Source organism: Trachypithecus francoisi, unplaced genomic scaffold (assembly GCF_009764315.1).
Source record: "Trachypithecus francoisi isolate TF-2019V2 unplaced genomic scaffold, Tfra_2.0 Lachesis_group11, whole genome shotgun sequence".
In the NCBI taxonomy this organism is placed as follows: domain Eukaryota; kingdom Metazoa; phylum Chordata; class Mammalia; order Primates; family Cercopithecidae; genus Trachypithecus; species Trachypithecus francoisi.
In genome coordinates, this window is record NW_022681456.1 from 115,552,010 (window position 1) to 115,577,604 (window position 25,595).

Genomic DNA, 25,595 nt, shown 5'->3' on the forward strand with positions numbered 1-25,595 from the left:
CTAATGACTAATGGCCCTCACAAAGATGTTCACTTCCCAATCCCCAGAACTTGTGAATATGTCATTCTATATGGCAAAAGGGACTTTGCAGACGTAATTAAATTGAAGATCTTGAATTGGGAAGATTATCCTGAATTATTCAGGCGGGCCTGATATAATTACAAACTTCTTTCTAAGTAAAAGAAGAGGAAGCAGGAGATGCAGAGTCACATTCAGAGTAAGAGATTAAAAAACAGACACTGCTGGACGTAAAGAGGAAGGAACCATGAGGCAGGGAATGCAGCTGACTTCTAGAAGCTAGAAAAGGCAAGGGAACAAATTGTCCTGTAGAGCCTCTAGAAAGCTTGCAGCTCTGCTGACACGTTAATTTAAGCCCAGCAAGACCTATTGTGGACTTCTGATCTCCCAAACTGTAAGATAATAAATTTGTGTTGTCTTAAGGTACACACTTGTGGTCACTTGTTATAGCAGCAGCAGGAAACCAATACACAAAGGACTGGCCCTGTACAGGGTCATTAGACTTTTATGAAACCTAAGTAGAAATTCCCTTGGTTCATAAATAACAAGCAACTTCATGATTCCAATCTGATGACACAAAACTTTATTGAGGGTAAATCAGACTCTGATTAGATTCTGAGCAACTGCTGGTACAATGACAACACTGCTGCAATCCAGAGGTTCAGGCATGTAATAAGCTGACACAAAAATACTACCACTCTATGAAAGCCTATGTGGATCACCAGTTGGCTCCCCTATATTTCTCTTGGCCATCACAGGCTGTCACAGCCTACAGTGCTTTCTTCTGGTTATCACAAATCCTCAAAAATTAATCTTATTCTTTGGTCGACTCATATTGCTTTTAAGAACAGTTATCAAGGGTCACTCACAAGACTGATCAGGAGAAAAAGGAAGTTGGCAAAGATGTTATTTATTCATCTCAAGTATTTCCAACTTACTCATTTAATATGCCCTCTATATTTTAAAAAATAAATTACAAGTCTAAACTCAGTTGATCCAATTAGAAGGTTTTAAAAGGGCTTTCTGAATGCCACCCAAATTTAATTCAAAGAATGAGGTAAAATTCCATACTTCTTAAACCACTGCAGGTCTATAGTAATCCCATTTTTATAAAATCCATTCTATCTCTCTGTATATACATACAGAGATGCCCTAACAAGTATTAACGGTCATTCGATTTTAATAGGTTTTTGATGAGTGGCAGGATTTTAAGTGATCTTTCAGCTTACAGCTAAAATTTCAGTTGATTTTTTTTCCTATAACTAGCATGCATTCTTTAAATAATCATTTAAAAAGGCATGTCAAGCACTTCTATCCAATCTGGGAATAGAGGAGGGTAAATGAAACGCCAGTAAAGGACTAAGAATTTCAAAGATTCAGTACAAGTAACTGAATCTCAATATTATAAAATAATGTTTACTACAGATTAATCAGTTTATCTTTTGCTATGGTTATGATACAGAAAAACTTTCTGGCTATTTCCACTTATAAAACTCAAATTAGTAGTTTTTCCCCCAAAAAAGCCAAACATTGTTTTGTTTTAGAGGCATTTTATTTAGACAACTAAAAACAATTAGATGTTCAGAAGCAGTGTACAATGAAAGAGAAATCAAACCAGTTACTTTATCATGTACTCCCTCTTCTTTACAACTGAAGCAAAAAAAAAAAAAAAAAAAAAGGCATTCTGCTTTAAGGAAAAAGATCAGAAAAATAAGCCAATATATTTTTCTTCTCCATAATAACATAAACAGCTACAAGAACCCTAATTGTAATAATAGAAATTGGATGTTGGCTTGTATATATTCATTAAAAAGATAACAGGCCACTGTACTATAAGAGGATAACTCCACCTCCCTTTATCTGACACTCCTGAGTTCTCACAGGTAACACCAAGTTAGTTGTTCCAGCACTGGAGATAATTCATTTTCCTCATTATTTACTGCTGTTTCTGCCTTAAGCAGAGAGTAACTCTGGAAGGCTGATGCTTTTCTCTGCTTGCTCATTTTAGTCAGTTGTATACGAACTGTGGCATATGATTGATGCTCAGGCCTTAACATCAGGAGCTGAAGGATAGATGCAATCTGAATTCTCTGAAGCAATTTCTTCTATAAGTTAAAAAAAAAAAAAAAAGTCGCATTAGTCAACTTAATAAAAGAAAGAAGCAAATCTACATTTCCATGTAATGAAGGAATAAAAAAAGTTTGTAAAGCATACTCTGGTAAGGGGAAGAAGAGAACAACTGCACATGCCACTAACAACTAGACTCATGTCATTGAAAAGGCAAAGAAAGAGTTCATGTGTTTTATCCACTAGATTCTCTTACACCATAACTCAACCTCCAAGGGTCCCTTTCTGGCCTAAATTTTCAAAGACTCCAACTATCTAATAAACCCTGATTTAAAGTCATGTCTTTGAAGGATCTGGCCCTCTCTTTTAGTGATTCAAATCCTAATATTTAGTGCTATTTAAAGCAAAACATTAACCATCAACATTAAGTTTCAGCAAGCAGGTGCTTAACAATAAAAAATTTAAGGAAAACTCTAACTGGGTAAACACCTTCCCAATCTCCCCCAAAATCATCACACCCAGTTCCTCATGGCAGCAATCTGAATTCTTCCTTATGATACCCCCACTCATCAATCTCACAATTCTAACAAGTCTAAAAGACTCTCAACTGCATCTACCCTTTTCTGTTCTCATTGCAATACCCTTATTAAAAAATATATGATAGGCTGGGCACAGTGGTTCATGCCTGTAATCCCAGCACTTTGGGAGGCCAAGGTAGGCAGATCATGAGGTCAGGAGTTCAAGACCAACATGGTGAAACTCCATCTCCACTAAAAATACAAAAATTAGCCAGGCGTGGTAGTGCACCTGTAATTCCAACTACTCAGGAGGCTTAAGCAGGAGAATCACTTGAAACCAGAGGCGGAGGCTGCAGTGAGCTGAGATCGTGCCACTGTACTCCAGCCTGGGTGACAGAGCGAGACTCCATCTCAAAACAAAACAAAACCTACAGGATCACTCATCTAGACTACAATGCCCCCTAACTGGTCTATGTTCACTCTTGTTCCCAGTCCAATCCTCTGTACATGCCACAGCCAAGGCAACTTTTTTTTTTTTTTTGAGACAGTCTCTGTCTGTTACCCAGGCTGGAGTGCAGTGGTGCAATCTCGGCTCGCTGCAACTTCCACCTCCTGGGTTCAAGCTATTCTCCTGCTTCAGCCTCCTAAATAGCTAGAATTATAGGTATCCGCCACCATGACAGGCTAGTTTTTGTATTTTTAGGAAAGACAGGGTTTCACCATGTTGGCCAGGCTGGTCTCGACCTCCCAAGGCAATCTTTTAAATTCCTCTTCTTAAAATTCAAAGGTTTCTCATTGCTCTTAGTATAAAATTCTCCAAGTCCTAATACAGCAAATGAGGCCCTCAAATGATCTAGCTTCTCCAGCTTCACTCTGCCTTTGCTGTTTAACCTGGAGATAGGGAGAAGTTCTTTTAGTTCCTCATATGCTATGCTCCTCTTTGGTTCTGAACTTTTAGTTAACATAGTTTTCCTGCTATGAACTTTTCCATCCTGTCCCTACCAATACCCCCTCTCATGACCTCATCTAAACCACTTCTGCTCATCCTTAGGTCCCAGTTTAAATGTCACTTCTCGGCCGGGCGCGGTGGCTCACGCCTGTAATCCCAGCACTTTGGGAGGCCGAGACGGGCGGATCACGAGGTCAGGAGATCGAGACCATCCTGACTAATACGGTGAAACCCTGTCTCTACTAAAAATACAAAAATTAGCTGGGCGCGGTGGCGGGTGCCTGTAGTCCCAGCTACACAGGAGGCTGAGGCAGGAGAATGGCGTGAACCCGGGAGGCGGAGCTTGCAGTGAGTGGAGATCGCGCCACCGCACTCCAGCCCGGGTGACAGAGCGAGACTCCGTCTCAAAAAAAAAAAAAAAGTCACTTCTCAACGAAGCTTTTTTAAATCCCCCTTACAATAATTTGTTTGTTTTGGCATGTCTCCTAAGTTAGACTCCAAGCTCTGAAAGAGTAACCACATCGTTTGTGTCCATACTACATTTCTGCACCTATTACTACTATACAGTAGGTATTTAAATATTTAGCTTATAAATGTATATATACATGCACAAATAAAGTTTCCATTATTTAAATATGTTCATATTTAATAAATTTCTTCTGCCAATGAGTAAAACTTCTGTTACAGTTCAATTTTAAATCCCCTAGGACTCTTACAAAAGTCCTTAGCATTTACCTATCTCCTCTTCTGTTGTCTCTGGAAAACCAATCTTTGGCTTTGCCAGCTCACCACTATCTTCTTCTGTAAAAAGAAAAGCAATGATGATTATATGAATTACACTATTACAAGTAATTTCTAGTGTTCAAAAAGCAAGAAGAGCAAGATAAGACTATTCCAAGAAACGGCTACAAAATATAATAAAAACAACTCATTTTTAAATAATTGTGATTCTAAAATAGTATGTCTTTCTTCGAAATTACTTTTAGGTTCACACTGCAACTACTTAGGGATTAGTAACTAGGTATTTTTTATTAAGAACATGTCTACCTTTATTGGTGTGGATCAGTGAGTAATACTATTCAGAGATTAGATATTTACTTGCAAATTCTTCATATTGCCTTCCAGCAAATTTTGAATTAGATATATTCCAGTCACAAAATGTGCTAGTATAAAAATTTAGGAACAGACTAGATTGTACAACAAAATTTATTTTATTTTTTTTGAGACCGAGTCTCACTCTGTCACCCAGGCTGGAGTGCAGTGGCGTGATCTCAGCTCAATGCATGCCTCCTGAGTTCATGTGATTCTCGTGCCTCAGCCTCCTGAGTAGCTGGGATTACAGGCATGTGCCACCACACCCAGCTAATTTTTGTATTTTTAGTAGGGATGGGGTTTCACCATGTTGGCCAGGCTGGTCTTGAACTCCTGACCTCATGATCCGCCCGCCTCAGCCTCCAAAAGTGCTGGGATTACAGGCATGAGCCACCATACCCAGCCATACAAAAAAAAAAAATTTAAACAAACAAAGGAACATGACCCTTTCTCTGGCCAATTTATAATCCTGGGCTTCTCTCTGCTTAAACCATAATATATAATTTAAAACTTATAGAAGACAAAAACCCTGAAATAAAATTAATGATGAAAAATGACACAAAATCATGCATTTAAAAAATTTTACAACTCTGAATAAAAATTCTTACCAGGAAGCACACATTTCCAAAGGCCATATGTTTTTCCTACCACAGTTTGCCATAGTCTCAATGTTCCATCTTCTGAACCACTGGCATAGAGTTCTCCATCAGGACTAAATCTTACACAGTGAATAGGACCGAAGTGTCCCTTGTAGGATTCTGAAAAAGAAGAGGGCTATTAGATAATTTTAACTATTAGGTTAAATATTGATATGCTGAAAAAAAAATACTGTGTTACTGGGGAAATGAAAAATTCTTAAGGCAAACATTAAAAACTGTACGTAATTTATCATCACAAAAGTGGTATATCATTGACCCTTTCTCTGTAAGATTACTCCTTTCCAAATCTAGCACACATTCTAGTTTTGGATTGTCCCTCTAAAAAAGCAAATGAGGCTTCATGTTTCATTAAGGATGGAGAAAAAGAGGTAAATGAAAACCCCATTAATTCTATAGAAAGTAGATTTAAAGTCTTATCAGTTCAACCTCCAATTTCCACATCTTAAAACTCACTGCGGCCGGGCGCGGTGGCTCACACCTGTAATCCCAGCACTTTGGAAGGCCCAGGCGGGCAGATCACAAGGTGAGGAGATCGAGACCATCCTGGCTAACACGGTGAAACCCCATCTCTACCGAAAATACAAAAAACTAGCCGGGCATGGTGGCGGGCGCCTGTAGTCCCAGCTACTCGGGAGGCTGAGGCAGGAGAGTGGTGTGAACCCAGGAGGTGGAGCTTCCAGTGAGCCGAGATCACGCCACTGCACTCCAGCCTGGGTGACAGCAAGACTCCATCTCAAAAACAAAACAAAACAAAACAAAAACACCTCACTGCCTATTTCTCAGGGAACCAATTTTTATTATGACTACAGAGAGCCACCAGGTGGAGCTCTTTTACACACTTTGCCTCTTAATTTCCTATAGTCCACTAATTATTCTGTCACACAGAAAGGTTGAGATATAGGATTAACAATGATCCATAAATATGTTAATCTATGGAACCAAACAAGAAAATGTACAGATTAGGCACATTGTTATATTCAAGTAGTGCCTTTATGTATGAACCTTTCTCATCTACTTTCTAATGCCTCATCACCTTACTAGTTCTCAAAGTCCTTTACTAGACCAATGTACCTATTCTGTCTCCCATCTGTGTCCAACCAGAGAATAGAAAAGTTGTAAGAGTACAAAGAACACAAAGTTTTGGAAAGAGAAAGGCTGGGCAGGTCTGGTATTCACTGTGACTTCAGATCTTAGGCAAATAATTCAGTTATCTCATCTTGAAAAAGAATAAAATATGAAACCAAAAACATCCTAAAACTTTGAAAACCGGCACTAAATAAAAGTAACAGAAAAGAATATCTTATTTATGTCACTTGTATTCAAGTAATAAAAGCTGAACCATAAGCAATTAAAATAGATTCTGCATGGTCCATCACCAAGGTTCCATTTGTGCAACCCAGACGCATCAATGTTCCCCAAGAAATAAAACTGTAAAATTGTCTTTTGTTCTTTGGGTGTAATCTAGCAAGCTTTGTTCTTTGATTGGTAAGGCAGGGCAGCTAGAAACAGACAAGAACCAGAAGAGACAGCTTATAGATAAAAATATGTATTTATAAAAACTAAATATATTTTTGAACTAAAAGCAAAAACTATTTGGGAAGGCTAAAAGTAGATACTGAGACCCACACGTAACTATGTGAAATACCTGGTCCATCAGATAAATATACGTTAACTTCAAATTAATCCGCATGCCTTCACCTTCCCCTTACTAAGGACTGTTATCATGAAAATGAAAGCAAAACTCAAACTCCAAAATAGAATAAATTAAAAGTCGATAAAAATAACTCTCCAATTCAGATTCCTAAAGGTGTCCCTGTAATATGCTATACTGGTTTTCCCCCACACACTGTTCTTTAAGGAATCTCAGGGATTCCTAAGTTGGCAAAAAGGAAGATGGGCCAAGTAGATGGGGTTACACACCCACAACATACTTCAGAAAGAATGGATCCCCTTTCATCTGTTTAACATATGACTTTGACATAAGATTCCCCCCTTCCTCCCAGCCAATAAAGCCTAAAACTCACTATACAGTAATACATTAGGATAATGATGTACTTCGGTTAAAAGGTCAAATTTCTGCATACTTTGTTTACAGATCTAAAAAAAAAATCTAACCCAAATGGTTAAAACTCCTTTACTTTTTCACTTGTACGCACCAAGCTTAAGTTAGCTGAAAAATTTGCTTTCAACATGTTATATAAATGAGGTGTTAATTACTGGGACTTAACATATGATAAAGGTAACCACATCACTGTAAGGGGACAACTCACCTAATTCCTCTCCACTATTATAATCATACTTATAAAGTTTAAAATCTTCACCACCTGCAACAAGAAATTCTTTCTCAGGATGAAGAGATGCAGAATTGATGGTTGCAGGAGCTTCAAAGGATTTAATTGGGTCCAAACTGAAAAAAAAATTTAAGTAGTATTTATAAATCTTGAATATTGTATAAATAACGAGTTACATTTGAACTGTTCTTAAATTCTGAAACCCAAGGAACAATTAAATATTCATTTACTCAAACATAAACACTGATGTAAAAAAGCTGTTAGCAAAAAAAAAAAAAAAAAAAATCAAACGGGTACTATGCCCAAATGGAGTTCATCTCAGCAATACAAAGACATTTTGATGGAGGGATACCCAGTTTATGCAATGGATGTCTTCCCGGAAATGCGTGTGTTCGCTAATTAAAACAGTATGAATAATACGTTGGGATTTTTGCTCTTAAATAAATTTCACCTGTATTGTTTCAATTTTCTACAAGCACATATTATCTTTGTAAATAGAAAAAGTTTTCACAGTAGGTAATTAATATAAAGGATTATTTTTATATTATTAATTGCTGAGAGTTTAAGCTCCTCAGTAAGATAAACTTTCAATATCATAAAATATAAACTGCTAAAAACAGTTATTACTATAAGGCAGTAAAAGACTAAAAAAATTTGGGGCTGTAGTTATATAATAAAAATCAATGCATAATAACAGCTTCATCTGAAAATTAATTACAGTTTGGACATTAGCTTTTTCAGTTTAACCCTAAAAATCATAAAAGGCCTTCAATACAAAATGATATATCCCAGCTCCTAAATACTTCCCATCATCATATACTTTAAAGCATGATAATTAAAGTTAGTCATGACTTATGCAGGATCACTACATAGCAACTTGCTAGCTCTAATGCTAGAACATTCAATGGGTCAGAAAATTTCTGCCATCAACATGGGATTTGCCTAACTGCAGGAGTGAGTGAAGAGCATTAATATACTAACTGATAGCTCCAGGAAATAGTATTCTACTATTATCAGTTTACTGTATGTGTATAAACTCCTTGACAGTCTTAACTGCTCTCCTCCAATTTTACTGCCTTTTCTTTCTCCCAGTTTAGTGAAGTTTGACTCTGCAAGTAGCCCTTTAGACACAAGGTTAACACACTGGTCAAACATCAATCAAAGTGTAATGCGGTATAATCTTTATGGAAATCAATTAAGTGTCATGTATAACTAAGAATTTTAAACTCTTTTCTACCCTTTGAACTGACAATTCTACTTACAGGATCCTATCTACTGTAAAGAAACACTCAGAAATGTACCAGATCATTCACCATGATGCTAAAATAGGGAAACTAACCCATAATTTAGTACAATCTATAATGCAATATAGTGTATCAAGTAAAAATGTTTTCAAATGGCTATTTTTAAATAAATCAAAATGATACTCATTATAGTCCTAATAATTAAAGAAAAAACCACAAATACTGTACACCCACATATATAACATAGAGAAATGGACTAGCAGAAAATATAACTACCATTAGCACTCTTGCACCTATGGTTATAATATTGTGGGTACATTTTTTTCAATTATGTTAAATATTCGTCTTTCTACAAGAGTATTTACTACATTTAAAGTCGCAAAATTCACATCTGTTTAAAAAAATCATTAAGTCTGCACATAAGAATAGAAATAAGATTATTCCTTCTCTAAAATTTTAAGGTGAAAATAAATAGTAGAATCAAGATCACACTGTTTTTTGTTTGAGACAGACTCTCGCTCTATTACCCAGGCTAGAATGCAGTGGTGCGACCTCGGCTCACTACAACCTCCACCTCCTGTGCTTAAGCAATTCTCCTGCCTCAGCCTCCCAAGTAGCTGGGACTACAGAAAAGCTAATTTTTCTTCTTTTTGTATATTTATTTTAGAGACGGGGTTTCACCATGTTGGCCAGGCTAGTCTCAAACCCCTGACCTCAAGTGATCTGCCCACCTCAGCCTCCCAAGGTGCTGGGATAACAGACGTAAGCCACCACGCCCAGCCCACAATGGTTTTATATAGTAAAAAAACATAAATTACATTACCAATCCAGCAGTTTTTTTCTTTTTTTTTTTTTTTTTTTTTTCAGAGGATGTTTTGCTCTGTCACCCAGACTGGAGTGCGGGGTCAGGATCACAGCACAATGCAGCCTCAACCTCCCAGGCTCCAGCAACTCTCTCACCTCAGCCTCCCAAGCAGCTGGACTATAGACATGTGCCACCACGACCAGTTAATTTTATTTTTTGTAGAGATGGGAGTCTCACTGTGTTGTCCAGGCTGGTCTCAAGCCATCCTCCCACCTCAGCCTCCAAAAGTGCTGCAATTATAGGCATGAGCCACCATTCCTGGCCTCTTTACTTTTAAAAAAAGTAAATACCTTTCCATTTTTAAGTAGCCAAATTGTCTTTTGTTACCTAAAACAGAAAATGAAAGTATTTCTTGGACATACCTTACTGCACTATGAAAAGCAATCGATCGTCCATAAGTTATAACCAAAATCTCTCCCTCAGGAATATATTCCATACTACTAACAGACATATTAAAATTTAGAGATTTCACTTCTGTCATGGTAGCATGATCCCAAAGTCTGCAAAATAAAGATAAAAATATGATGATGTTTACTCATGTCAGAAAAAAGCTTATAAATTCTAATTACATCTGCAGATTAGCCAAAGAAAGAACAATCACAATTACAGAAAAACAACATTCATTCCAAGTCACAAATTACAGATGATAAAAAGAAATTCTGGGTTTCTATATACAATGTCAAATTATGCATGACAACAGCTTGTAAGTAAAATCAACTTTAATACCTACATATACTTCCCAATTTGGCAAAACTACATAAGACAAGTTCTAATCTAGTCAATTTCAGCACTGCTATAAATACTGGTTCTTACACTCTGTTTTTGTGAATCTAGCAATAGCTACACATCTTTCCAAAGAAATATACATCAGGTGTCAGCACACAAGATTTTTGTATAGAATTTCAGAGGCTTCATAGACCCTCCCTTTAACCTGCCCACAGACCCAGGTTAAGAACACCTGCTTATAAGGTATCAGGATTTAATGTTCTTCTGAATTTTGCGCTCTGTATATACAAGGTGAGCATCCCTTATCGAAAATACTTGTGACCAGAAAGAAGCTGGATTTCTTTTTTTTTTTGTTGTTGTTGTTGTTGTTGTTGTTGTTGTTGTTGTTGAGACGGAGTCTCGCTCTGTCGCCCAGGCTGGAGTGCAGTGGCCGGATCTCAGCTCACTGCAAGCTCCGCCTCCCGGGTTTACGCCATTCTCTCGCCTCAGCCTCCCGAGTAGCTGGGACTACAGGCGCCCGCCATCTCGCCCGGCTAATTTTTTGTATTTTTTTAGTAGAGACGGGGTTTCACCGTGTTAGCCAGGATGGTCTCGATCTCCTGACCTCGTGATCCACCCGTCTCGGCCTCCCAAAGTGCTGGGATTACAGGCTTGAGCCACCGCGCCCGGCCGAAGCTGGATTTCAACTCTTTCGGATTTTGGAATATTTGCATCAGACACTTACCGATTGAGAATCCCTAACCTGAAAATAGGAAATTCAAAATGCTCTAATAAGCATTTCCTTTAAGCATCAAGTCAGCACTCAAAGTCTCAGATTTCAGAGCATTTCAAATTTCAGATTTTCAGGTTAGGGATACTCGACATGTAATAGTAAATAGCTCCAGATAAATGTGACCTGGGTGCAACTTAAATTTTAATGTTCAGAACATTTTTCACACATAATATTAAATGTATTTAAAATATAAGCTCTAAGGTAAAATATTTTTCAAATTCTAAGTTTGTTTTTTGTTTTTGAGACAGTCTAGCTGTGTCACCCAGGCTAGTGTGCAATGGCGCGATCTCGACTCACAGCAACCTCTGGCTCCCAGGTTCAAGTGATTCTCCTGCCTCAGCCTCCCGAGTAGCTGGGATTATAGGTGTGCGCCAGCGCACCTGGCTAAGTTTTGTAATTTTCATAGAGACAGTGTTTCGCCATGTTGGCCAGGCTTGTCTAGTACTCCTGACCTCAAATGATCCATCCACCTCGCCTCCCAAAGTGCTGGGATTACAGACGTGAGCCACTATGCCCGGCCTCAAATTGTACATTATTAAAGAAAAAGTACTTACCGAACAGTTTTGTCATCAGCAGAAAGAATCTGTTTATCCTCACTGCACCATAGAGCTTTTTTTATACCAGAAGTGTGACCACTAATTTCCTTAGGTTCTTAAGATAAAACAAGTAAAAGTACATTTGTTAATACATGATTTTTTTAACTGAACAATACTGGAACAATTATGTATTTTTAAAAACACACATTTTAAATTAGAATGTAACCTTTCAAAGCCCAGCCCAATTCAAACCTGATGTTTATATAGAATACAGTTAGTTTTTCTATACTGGAACATAAATTTACCTGCATGACAGGGACCCAAGGAACTACCATGCTTGCTATATGTAGCTGAGTGAATGCACAACTCTCTCCCTCTAGGCTAAATTTCTGCACAACTGATAATATTCAAAAGCATTACTGTATCGCCATGAAATAAAATAATAATTAATGTGGCATAATTTAATAAGAACATGGACCCAGGAACAAGATAGTTGAAACTGATTCTAGTACTATGGCTAACTCTGGGACCTTCATCCAAGCAGCTATTGATAGTAACTAATAGGAAATAAGAGTTAGAAGGAAAAAGGGAAACAGAAAGTGGGACAGCAATTCCCAAGAATGTTTCTACACTGTGAGGAAAACATTAAAAAAAAAAACAAAAAAAAAAAAAAAGGAAGGGAGCTTAAATCTGTAGGAGATCATCCTTTCAAAGGACTTCAAAAAACCCTCATGCTTTCTCTAGGGGCAAAAGCAGACACTGGAGGCAATGCCATTCAACAGTATTTTCACCTTTGGGCATGTTACTTAAGTTTTTAACTTTATTTCCTTATCTGTAAAATGAGATAACAATGGTTACAAATGAGAATAGTGCTTAACAGATACCTGATACACAGTAAAACCTCAGTAAGTTGCTATCATTTCTCCTGCCAGCACAGCAAGAAAGAGCAACTTTCATAAAACAGCTTTGGGAAAGGCATAGTATGAAAAATGTCCACCCAATCCCTGAACTACCTTGCTTTGACTCAATCCCTGGACTACCTTGCTTTGACCCAATCCCTGAACTACCTTGCTTTGACTCAATCCCTGGACTACCTTGCTTTGACTCAATCCCTGGACTACCTTGCTTTGACCCAATCCCTGAACTACCTTGCTTTGACTCAATCCCTGAACTACCTTGCTTTGACCCAATCCCTGAACTACCTTGCTTTGACCCAATCTCTGAACTACCTTGCTTTGCTGAATGAGTTGATAGATTAAGTGAGGTCAGAGTCCTCTCCTATGCTTTGGCATAAATTTATCAAAAAAGAAAGCAGAAAAAAAACCCTACATGCAACGGAGAATAAAAAAATCTGTAAATGGGCTTTGTTTCCTCATCTCAAAAATGTTTTCATAACAAACTACCCTAACACTAAAACGAAAAATATTTTTAAAAGCCCTCAGAAATGGAAGGTATCTCAAGAGAACAACTGCTTAATTTCCAATGTGGTTCTGACTCTTATTATTCTTTTCAATGTTATAGATTTATGACTACATAAATGCCCACATAATAAAATTTGAAAGATACCAAACATATAATAAAACAAAATTATGTTTGTCATGTTTTGGTAGCTAAGTATATATATATGGTAAGGACAATGATTAAAGTATTATAAAATAAAGTAAGTATGTACAGTGGGGAAGACACCTATAACTTCTGTAAAATGAGAGAATGCATAAAGGATTTCACCACCAAAATGTTAAAAAGTATATACCATAAAACCGCCTTAACAAAATTTAAAAGCAAATGATGAATTGGAATTCTATAAAGAACCTTCAAAAACCAGTAAGAAAAACATGAATAACACAACAGATAAATGGACAAAGAGTAGACAGGCAATTATTTCATAAAAAAGGAAATACGTTAAAATGTTATTCAACAGCATTTTAATCTCATGAATTTTCACATTAATACAACAGAATTATTTTCTTAAATTGACAAAGTTAGTTATCAGTGTTCACTAGGACATGTTGGGTATAGATACATATATATACCTATACTTTGTTGGAAGACACTTTGGTACTATCTATCAATGGCTTCCAACAATTCTTTTTTTTTTTTTTTTCTTTTTGAGAAGGAGTTTCGCTCTTGTCCCCCAGGCTGGAATGCAATGGCACAATCTTGGCTCACTGCAACCGCTACCTCCCAGGTTCAAGCGATTCTCCTACCTCACCCTCCTGAGTACCTGGGAATTACAGGCGCCCACCACCATGCCCATGCCCAGCTAATTTTTTGTACTTTTAGTAGAGATGGGGTTTTACCATGTTGGCCAGGCTGGTATCGAACTCCTGACCTCAGGTGATCCGCTCACCTTGGCCTCCCAAAATGCTGGGATTACAGGCGTGAGCCACTGCGCCCGGGCAACTTCCAACAATTCTACTTCTCTTTGTCCCACCAATTCTACTTTGCTTAGTTATCTTAAGGAAATCATTGTGAAAATATCTGCAACTATAAGGATGTTTAGCATAATACTGCTTTTAACATTTAAAATTTGTAAATAGCTCAAACAGGCCAAAACAGGAGACTAGTTAATTCACTTATGATCTATCCATAGGATGGAAAACCAGAAAGTCATTATTACAAAGAGTTCACAGATTATTTAGTGACATGAAAAACCTGTAATTGCAGATTTTTAAAAATTCTTTCAAATAGCTAATGTATTTAACATGGTTCAAAAATCTAAGCAATATGTGCACACAACTGAGAATTCTCACCGTCACCACCTTCTATAAATAACCACTCTTTCTTACCAAAAAATAGTAACACTGTTCTACACTGTTTTAAAACGTAATATAACGATAAAATTTTTTGCCATAATAAATTTTCAATTTGGGAGGTTATACAATAGCAACGTGGCAAATAAACTGTTTTTTTTTTAAACTGCAGGATAAAAAAGACCAAAAGCTTATAAACCGAAAACGGTTGAATTATGTTTTAATTTTCTTCTCTGTGACTAATTTTTTTTTTTTTTGAGACGGCATTTCACTCTTGTTGCCCAGGCTGGAGTGCAGTGGCGTGATCTCGGCTCATTGCAACCTCCACCTCCCAGGTTCAAGCAATTCTCCTGCCTCAGCCTCCTGAGTAGCTGGGATTACAAGCACCCGCCACCACACCTGGCTAATTTTTGTATTTTTAGTAGAGACGGGGGTTTTGCCAAGTTGGCCAGGCTGGTCTCAAACTCCTGAACTCAAGTGATCCACCTGCCTCAGCCTCCCAAAGTGCTGGGATTACAGGCGTGTGCCACCGTGCCCGGTCATGACTATCTTTATTTTCCAAATTTGAGTACTGAGCATGAAATCCTTTAATCAGTTATTTAAATTTAAAAAAAAAATAAAACTACAAGCTGCTGTTTAAATTATGCTTACCAGCTTCGGGTTTGTTCAAGTCATATATGCGTAACAGTTTATCCTGTCCCCCGGTTAACAAATAATTACTATCCTGAAAACACAAAATGTGAATAGGTTAACCATTTTAATCGTTATTTCTCTTTCAAACTTCAACACCAAATAAAATCAAAATCTAGCTCACAGACATCACAAAGAGATGCAAGACATAACCAATTACTTCTGAGAAGATACTGTGGAACAGCTGCCCTCTCATAACTACCAAGCCTTGTGCGCTTTCCAGTTCAAAAGCATTACATTACGCTACATATATATGAACTCTCCTATTCTCCCCTGATCCTACTCCTCTCCCTTGCGAGAGGCCCTTTTCTGATTATCTCAAATTTATCTTCTCACTTCTGTTAGTAGGTGAGAAAGGTTACTTGAGCTTTTCAGATGTTTTTTGCTTGTTGAAGGACTGGTACTTGTTCCACGGTATCTTAAAAGCTTGACAGGATTAACCATGAAACAAATTCATAGAGCTTAATATACAATCAAATTAAATATGAACGAAGACATAACCAATATTCCACACAAAATATATCAATCAAATATACACACCAATCAAATATAAAAGCATTGTCATACTATATAATAGCAACTTAACTTGCTAAAATAAATTCAATTTTCTAATACCTGCGTGAAATCCACAGTCTTGACAATGTGTTTATGAGCCAGGGTCATCAATTCATCTCCTGAGACAGCATCCCACACTTTGCTAAAGTAAAAAAGGAAAAATTAGTAGGATAAATATTACTCAATAAATTAAAAGGATAAATACAATTATAATATTGATGAGTAGCAAATAAGTTAGATATGTGAAATGTTACATAAATGTATTATAAATCTCCTTTATCTCTAATATCCCTCACAGACTTCATTTGATAAAATATTTAAATAAGCTTAAGGGAAAAGAAATTTCTTTGTAAAAACTTTATAACCAATCTAATTTTCATTGACAGTGGAAAAGATATGAACAATTTAAGTAAGATTCATGAACCAACTCATCCTACTTACTTTTATTTTAGTTAATAGCCATAATATCCCTTTAGCAAGACAGTCATACATTTTAACCAATTTTTAGTTTCACCATGCCAATTTTTTCTCTATTCTCCACTCAGATGCACAACAACAACAACAACAACAAAAAAACAGAAATCCTTAAAAATTTTACACGGGAATGAAAAGCCTTAATACAGGTTAAATAAAATTTTAAATTAAGATAGTGGAGAGACAATGTCCACTTCATCACTTCTTCAAAGCTGACTTAAATTTTCAAACTCTAGTATAGTTAACTTCCCCATCAGCCTTTGATTATATAATGCTAACATTGAGAATTTTAATCTTTACATTGTTTTTTCTGTACTACCCCACCCCAAAATACAAGTTGTAGGTATACATACATATATATGTGTGTATATTCCAAGCGGGTAATAGTTGAACAATACTTTACAAAATTAATCTAAAAGGGTTCCCCGAAATAAAAAAACTTAAGGAAGGGGGAAAAAAGTTGATTTTAGATCAGAACAGGTCAGTGAAAAATAAACAAGAAAACTTTGCAGACAGGGAAATGAATTGCTAAGAGTGAAGAAGCTATGTTCCATAGAGATTTCCATTTTAATGCAACTGATACTTATTTTTGGGAACACAGTGGGCAATAAAACGGTAGAGGGAAAAAAATGAGAGAAAAGCAAGATATATCTTTTCTTTTGTTTATCCAATAAATACATAATAAAATATTTTAAATATATATCATTCTATACTTAGTGCTAAGGCACAAATGGGAGACAAAAAATACCCCACAGTAGGTTCCTGCCCTAGTAGAGCTTTAGCTGAGGAGAAAAACATGCATTAAATTACACATTTAAGAAATATAATTAAAAGACATATATATGGCTATAAAAACTCAGAAAAAAAGCACTTAGATATTGTCCAGAAAATCTATGTAACAGAGCTAGTCATCAGACGAAGCAAAGAGAAATATATCAGGGGAAAAACAAGGGAAGGCTATTCTAGATAAACATTAATAGCATCTGCAGGCCGGGCGCGGTGGCTCAAGCCTGTAATCCCAGCACTTTGGGAGGCCGAGACGGGCGGATCACAAGGTCAGGAAATCGAGACCATCCTGGCTAATACGGTGAAACCCCGTCTCTACCAAAGAATACAAAAAACTAGTCGGGCGACGAGGCGGGCGCCTCCTGTAGTCCCAGCTACTTGGGAGGCGGAGGCAGGAGAATGGCGTGAACCTGGAAGGCGGAGCTTGCAGTGAGCTGAGATCCGGCCACCGCACTCCAGCCTGGGCGACAGAGCCAGACTCCTTCACAAAAAAAAAAAAACAAATAGCATCTGCAATGTGGTTAATAAATATGAAAGACCATCTAATAGGAATGCTTATGATACACTACCAAAGCTTGCAATATTTAATAATGTGTGTCCTACGAGTGGCTGAATATGTTCTGAAAGACATAATGTCGGCCGGGCGCGGTGGCTCAAGCCTGTAATCCCAGCACTTTGGGAGGCCGAGACGGGCGGATCACGAGGTCAGGAGATCGAGACCATCCTGGCTAACACGGTGAAACCCCGTCTCTACTAAAAAATACAAAAAACTAGCCGGGCGAGGTGGCGGGCGCCTGTAGTCCCAGCTACTCGGGAGGCTGAGGCAGGAGAATGGCGTGAACCCGGGAGGCGGAGCTTGCAGTGAGCTGAGATCCGGCCACTGTACTCCAGCCTGGGCGACAGAGCAAGACTCCGTCTCAAAAAAATAAAATAAAATAAAATAAAATAAAAAAATTTAAAAAAAAGACATAATGTCAACTATAAGTAGTCTTGCTACTAAACTCCCTAGTATTCATTTCTCTTTGCCCAGGAAACCTACTCCTCTCTCTCTCTCATTCCAGTGTAACTCTCTGGCCTCAGTCTACTTTCCCAACCTCATTTTGTATTGTTTCTCTGAATCTAGCCACATTAGATTACAAACCATTCCTCAAATAACTTATGTATTTTCTTCCAGGCTCCTATGTTCTTGTTCATATTATTCTCTTAAGTCTGTATTTTACATTCTTAGCTATTCAAGTTCTACTCACCCTTAGGGCTCATTTCAAATGCTATCTTTTCTTTAAACCTATTTATCCTCGACTCCAATAATTAACCATTCCTTTCTGTTCTCCTACAGAACTCCACTTATACTTATTACTGTGCTTAAATTTGCTTTGTTTTTGGTTTACATATATCCTTACTCACAGGGAAATGCATTTCATGGTTGTGATAAGAGTTCACAAGTATGAGAATGACAGAAGGCATCAAAAGTGAAGAAAACAACAAATGTATCTAAAATGACTATTCTAGTTATTCACAAGTCTCAAAAGAAATCTGGGCAATGTCCTTTGATATGCTAATTTCAGGTATATTAAATAATCTCCCATAAACTTAAAACCTCTCTTTTTTCTTTTTGAGACAGGGTCTTGGTATATAGTCCAAGCTATATTTGAACTCCTGGCCTCAAGATCTTTCCACCCCAGCCTCCTAAGTAGCTACAGGCTAATGCCAACATGCCAGCTCTAAAATCTTAAGATTCTGCTTAGACTGTGTCTATTCAAAGGTGAGGAAAGAGTTGGAGGGACCAAAGCAGGAATATTAACCAGAGAGGTAATGTGTCTGTAGTTTTTCCTCCTATTTAGAAACAGTACTAAAATAGACGCATGACACTTTCTGACATGGCATGTACTAACTCTGGCAGATTTCCAATATTCACAGTAAGAGCCCTAAAATGGATCTAATCTAAATGTTTCCTAAGGTATTATTCAATCTCCAGGCAAGAAACTGGCATATATTAGTTGGCCACAGGGCTCAAATCAAGACAGTAAAGCGCTATTAACCATATCCTTTCAGCAGCTAACCCTCCAACATTTATTTTCTTCACATCCCATGAAGTACTTGTCATCTCCTTCAACTACTGATACCTCTTATACCCCATTTTCTTGCAAATAATAATGCTGCCTGATACTTTTCATATCCTCAGAATGAACTTACCATAAGTCTCATAATAGGAGATGCTTAACTTCCTTAAACCTTCAACAAAACAGGCCAGTTTAAGATTTTTTTAAAAACTGCCTAAATACCGGAACATGTTGACCAACTCATCTAGGAGATAATACCATTTTTGATTTATCAAGAACCTTATTAAAACTAAAATTAGGTATTTCTATTTGCTTTACAAGAAAGAAAGAGTGATACATTTTGATTACCTATAAATTCCTGGGCCCAATCCCAGATCTACTTAAGCATTCTCGGGAGCATAGCACAGAATTGTCTTTACTTTGGCACTCTTCCCAAACAGATACAAAGAGGATGGTGTTTTAGGGACACTGTATTCAACACTGAACTCAACTGCCCAAATTACTCCAAGATAACATTCTACACTAGTCCACAGACCTATTCTGCCAAATTTCTCCACTGGAAACAGGACCAAAATCCACTTCTAGATGACCACACCAGAAATGAGTTTTCCAAGAAACATAAGAATGGAGGGAAAAAAAGATGTTTCTAAAAATGCTTTATAGCAACTACGACTAATCGGGTAGGCTGTGGGGAGTAACTTCTTGGAGAGAATACACACATACACACATACACACACACACACACACACACACACACAGGAAAACACAATCCTACACCCCATAGACAAAACATAGAAGAAATGAGGGATAAATCTCAAGTAGCATTTATTGAGCACCTACTATGTGACAGAGATCATACTGGACTTCAGGGATATATGGTAGAGAAAGAGCTCTCTGTTCCTCCAATAATCTCATGGGTCTTAGTCCCATTTTACAGACACAAAAACTGACGTTTAAGAAACATCCTGCTATGGTGGGCAGATCGCTTGAGCCCAAGAGTTCAAGACCAACCTGGACAACATGGAGAAGCCCGTCTCTACAAAAAACACAAAGATTAGCCAACCACGGTAGTACACGCCTGTGGTCACTACTCAGGAAGCTGAGGTTGGAGAACTGCTTGAGACTGGGAGGTAGAGGCTGCAGTGAGCTATGATCATGCCACTGCATTCTAGCCTAGGCACCTAAGACTCTGATTCAAAAAAATAATAATAATAATCCTATGATGATCAAACTGGAAATACACAACATAGTTTGCACATGATGCAAGCCCACCTAGTGCCAATGCTTGTTACTATTTTCCATTCTAACACTGCACCTAAAGCCTTAACTGAGGGGGGAAAAAAAATCACAAAAATCTTCCTTCTTGACATTTAAATCCATTCAACCTTCCTTACATGAGGCCAAATGGTTTCAAGGCTTTAGCCATATTAGTTTCAAAATAATATGTGACTTTGATCAAGTGTGGGTAATAGTTTACATGGTAGCTATCATCGTTACTTTACATATGCAACACTTTCATAGATGTAATGGACTTCAGGCAATAGTCTAAGTATTTGAAACATATTAACTAATTTAATATTCAAAACCAATCTATGAGGTAGGTACCACCACAGAAAAAAAATAATGAAGTGTATGAGGCCACCAATTCAAATACAGGTCATCTGGCTCCAGTCTTCATGCTCTTAATACCAGTTGTAAACACAGACATTGAGACTTGAAATGTTAAGAAGGCATAAAGACAACGCTGTTTCAACAAACAAGAGCATACAGTCACGTATCTGCCACCACAATCAATCAGCCTTCATTTTTTCATTCTAAAATTGGTATGTTTAATTTACTTAAAATGAAGGAGGCAGCACATTTACAATTGCTCCTTAGTGTGAGGTTGTTTAAAAAAAAAAAAAAAAAAAAATCAAAGGCCAGCCACAGTGGCTCACACCTGTAATCCCAGCACTCTGGGAGGCCAAGATCACTTGAAGTCAGGAGATCGAGACCAGCCTGGCCAATATGGCAAAACCCCATCTCTACTAAAAACACAAAAATTAGCCGGGCATGGTGGCGCGCACCTGTAGTCCCAGCCTCTCAGGAAGCTGAGGTGGGAGAATCACTTGAACCTCAGAGGTGGAGGTTGCAGTGAGCCGAAATTGTGCCACTGCACTCTAGCCTGGGCAACAGAGCAAGACTCTGTCTTTAAAAAAAAAAAAAAAAAAAAAATCAGCACCACTTGTGCTCTCTAGCCTCTTAAATCTAATAAATTTGTGTATGCACAATAGCTCTTGATATTGCCTTCATCAATTTAAACAAGGAAGTGTCAAATTCCTAATTGAACTGGAGATAACAAGATTTTTAAAATATGATATATTCCCAAAAAGGCAACGAGGGCCACTGCAGGTCAGTTTAATAACATAATTAACAGCCAAAAGTCAGAACAGGTAAAGTATATTCTGACAACAATAAGATGAGTATAATTAGATTGTAGGTTTATGGTGTGCAATGGCAGAGGATGCTGTTGATGAACTAGGATGAAGCCAACTGTAAAGGGCCAACAATTGAAATGTGTCCTTTAGGTCAGCAATTCCATGACTGCACATCAGGAAAGAAAAGGAAGAAAGAAAAATAAAAAAACGCCAATGATCAGTATGATCAGTACTCCATCCCCAAAGACCAATCAAACCCGAATTTCTGTACCAGGGACAATAGTTCACCCCCGTAACCCCAGCTCTTTGAGAGGCTGAGGCATGGAGGCCAACAGTTTAAGACAGCCTGGGCAACATAGCTAGATACTGTCTATATACTAAAAAGTATTTAAAAATTTTTCAATGTAGTAAAAAGTATAAATATATATATGCATAGAGAGAGAGAGTAAAAAAGTAAAAAAAAAAAAAAGTTTTAAAAATCCAAATTTCTGTGACACATACCATTTGAATATTTGAAAAGCTCTCCAGATATTCTAATGTATATCAAAGGTCATGAACTACTAAAATGGCAAAGGGAAGACAGGAAGATCATTAGGTAGAGAAGTGACATGATCAAATATATTTTTAGGAAGACAACTGGCAGCAATATGGAATATGAATAGGAGGAAAAGAAACTACTGAAAGTTAAAAATGATCCTGAACTAAGGCAGTGGCAGTTACTACATGGAGGAACACTGTAGTCAGGAGACATCCTGCTGGCACAATCAAAAAAGATGGTGATAATCTCGATGTAAGGGAAAATCAAGAATGCTTTAGATTTTAACCTTTAAAAACTTAGGAAATGAAGAGCAGTTGAGTTTTGCTTTGTTGTTGTTTTGTCTTTTTGTTTGTTTTTGACACAGTGAGTTTTAGTGATGCCTACAGCCAGTTAACAAAAACTGGGATTGAAATAAAAACCTAGGGCCATCACTGTAGGATATCACTAAGGAGTACACACAGAGCAGCATTCGTAAAGGAGATCAACATTCATTATCTGGAGCGTTTGTTAATGCAGATTCCTGAGTCTCAATCAAAATATAAGGAATAAGTCATTTAGGCCTCTGAAAATTTTGGGAACCACTGAAGACAAAAGAAGCACACAGGACCACGATGGACCAGGATGGAATTTTGGTGAGATCAAACATCATGCGTTCTATATGGCAGCCAGCGAGTCAGAATTTTATGAATATCTGAGACTGAAGTTTTTGATTATTTCAGGACACAATCTACAGAGAACACCAAAGTTAGCCATCTTGGCTACACTTACGCTGTGAAATCTGCAGCTGCTGTAGCTGCTTTGGTGGCATCCTTATTCAGTGTTGCACCCCAAACAGCACCTTTATGACCCAAAAATGTTCCAATCCAGTCTCCTGTATCTCCCTGGCGTAGCATAGGTTTACCATCTAGAAAATATTTTTTAAAACATGTAATTTATAAATTCGGATTACTTAAAGTCTAAGATTCAAATGTAAATATACAATGATGTTCAATGACGAAGTGGAAAAATTGTTTCAGCTATTTACCACCACCGATTGAAGTCACTACGGAATGTCCAGTAATAATTAACTGAAGAGCTGAACAGATCATTTTCCCTGAAAAGCATCTGTAATTTGCTGGGAATACTGATCTGCGTCGAAACAACCTAGATTTTAGTCTTATTTTGGACAAATATTTTAGCCTAAATCTGTTTTCCATTTGAAAAATGAGGCTAATACCACAAAGGAATACCCAGTGAGACAAGAGCGAACGTCTTTGTAAGGTATTGCACGGCCTGGCCTAATTTCTCCTTTCCCCAAATCCTTGAAAGCTATTTACAGTGTTGTCCCGAGAGTCTAGGCAAGTGCTGTCCAGCTCCTCCAAAAATAGCAATAAAAATAAAATAAGGAGAGAGGTCTTAGTTGGGGGTAATAGTTTCTACATAAGCGTCCGGAGGCCTCTCGGCTCCAGCTGCGGATTCCCTAACACACTCCTTTCTCCACCGGACCAGTGTTGGCCCTCATCTCAGATGTTAATATCGCCCCCTCCCCGCTCACCACACCACCGCTCAGCACTGGAGAGTGCGGGTCCCAATCCCTTTCAGCCCAGTCCCAGCCGTCGGGGACCAGGATTGAGGCCTTGCTCACCTTTGCAAGCGCTGATTAAGAAATACCCATAAGGCGTGACGCCACTGAAGGCCAAATCAACCACTGGCCGCGTGTGGCCAGAGCAGGTGAGCGGCGTCTGTCTCATTGCCATGGCGGCGGCGAACTCAGCGACAGGACTGGCGAATTGAGGGTCGTCGTTGTCTTTTCTCTCTTCTGCTGCAACGCCTCGGGCTCCTCCAGGCACCCCCCCTCCCCCGACACTAGGGCTGGGCTGGGCAACAGGAAAAGAAGGGCAATCCGGTGGCACCGAGGTTAGGAAGGGGTGAGGGAGGGGTCAGGGAGTCTGCTACCAGCAAGCAACAGTCGACGAGGGAGGGAGAGGGAGGGAGGGAGGAAAGTAGGGGATGGGGAGAAGCAGAGAACCGGCCCAGCCACGATTCACACCGTCCACACCGGTATCGGCAGGAAGTGACGACGTAAATGACGCAGAGCACTCGCCGGAAATGACGATTGGCGGGAGGGCGGGCTCGCTGGGCATAAGTGACTTGAAGAAAGAGCGAGAAGTGCAGAAGGACGCAGGCGCCAGTCAAGTTCCCTGAGGTAACTAACGCTGGCCCACGGCGGCTAAGGGAGGCGCTGTAGGCACCGGGATGGGGTCCCTCGCCCCGAGCTCTAGCGGGTCAGAACGCCTTCCCGGTCCGCGGCCGAGTTGAAAGCCGTTCCCACTCCCCTAAGCCCAAGGGCCAGCGGCAGCAGTGTACCCGCCGAGCAGCCCTACTGAGGACTGTGTTCGGCCTCTGGATATCTAGACTGACACGAGCCATTCCCAGTGACGGCCCAAACCTGCGAACACTGTCTAGCAAAGTTTTTTGCAATTTGTCTTACTTAAAAACCATATACGGGCTTGGCGTGGTGGTGCCTGCGGTCCCACCTATTTGGAAGGCTGAGGTGGGAGGATACTGGAGCCCGAGAAGTCGAGGCCACAGTAAGCGGTGGTCGCGCCACTGCACTCCAGCCTGGAGGACAGAGCGAGACCCTGTCTTAAAACAAAAAAACAAAAACAAAACAAAATTCCCCAGCCATCTCTTCTGCTGTGTAAGTTTTCCTATGTTGCTAATGTTTTAGGCGTGGATGCTATATAGTTTTAAATGCGATTATATTCAAATTACTTTTTCCTTGGTGGACTTTGGAGAACTCTAGAGTTGTAGATCCCCAATATTTTTGATTAAATACTCTCATCAATAAAGTGAGCCTGCACTCATTTTTTAAGCGAATGAATGCTGAATTCTATAAAAAACTTTTACACATCTTTTGATATGTATACCTATGAATGATAATTTGCAAATTACATACATGGACAAATTAAAAGAATATTTAAATATAAACAAACTCTGATATTGTCTGCAGCAGGCAGCCCAGTGTGGCTCTGTGAGACAACCAGAGCTGTTAATTGTTCATACTGTGTACTAACCAGGAGAGGCCTTTTCTCTGGGCAAGTTGTTTCTTTATTGCTAGAATGTAAGCCCAATACAACAGAGATTTTTGTGTTTACTACTTCATCCCCAAGATCAAAACGTCTTGGCACATACCAATAAATATGTAATCAACATAAATGTCTGTGAATGTTTTCTTCATCTTTTTGCAGCAAACACCGTCTACAAGATTTGCGTCAAACAACGTGAGAACTTGAAATATGTCTCCATTCTTTTTCCTTAGTACTCTCGTTCATTCTCTTACAGTAAAGCACTTACTATATACGTTTTTCATTTTATTTTGTTTGACTCCTTTGTGCCAGCCTCTCCCTTTTGTCTCACACATACACACCACTCACACATTTATGAGCTCCTTAATGGCAATGGTTATGGCTTTGTCATTTGTACTCTAGTGCCAGAAAAGTGAATGACATTTAGTGAATGCTCAGCATTACTGTTTACTGATTAAATAGATCGTTGCATTACTGATGGAGGTAAATAAAAGAGCCAGTCAAAACGACAGAACTG

General features: G+C 38.5%; 1 protein-coding gene and 1 long non-coding RNA gene across 2 annotated transcripts; one reads left to right on the forward strand and one right to left on the reverse strand.

The window, feature by feature from the left end:
• Positions 1–586: 586 nt before the first annotated feature.
• STRAP (serine/threonine kinase receptor associated protein) lies at positions 587–24,630 on the reverse strand. Its single transcript, XM_033222756.1, has 10 exons — positions 23,635–24,630; positions 22,779–22,914; positions 15,796–15,877; positions 15,142–15,214; positions 11,756–11,852; positions 10,066–10,203; positions 7,574–7,710; positions 5,253–5,402; positions 4,288–4,353; positions 587–2,123 (listed from the first exon to the last, which is right to left on the reverse strand). The coding sequence occupies exons 1-10, from the start codon at positions 23,744–23,746 to the stop codon at positions 2,062–2,064; spliced, it is 1,053 nt and encodes a 350-aa protein (XP_033078647.1). The 5' UTR covers positions 23,747–24,630; the 3' UTR covers positions 587–2,061.
• Positions 24,128–25,352, forward strand: LOC117090448. Its single transcript, XR_004440012.1, has 2 exons — positions 24,128–24,195; positions 25,241–25,352. It is a non-coding gene; the product is annotated as an uncharacterized LOC117090448 (long non-coding RNA).
• The last annotated feature ends 243 nt before the right edge of the window (positions 25,353–25,595 follow it).

Coding starts and splice junctions, on each gene's coding strand:
- STRAP (XM_033222756.1), bottom strand. CDS start 23,746: ATGGCAATGAGACAGACGCCGCTCACCTGCTCTGGCCACACGCGGCCA. Junction 7,711..10,065: donor GCTTTTCATAGTGCAGTAAG/GTATGTCCAAGA, acceptor TTTTTTTTTCAG/TTTGGACCCAATTAAATCCT. Junction 4,354..5,252: donor TTGGAAATGTGTGCTTCCTG/GTAAGAATTTTT, acceptor TTCTTTTTACAG/AAGAAGATAGTGGTGAGCTG.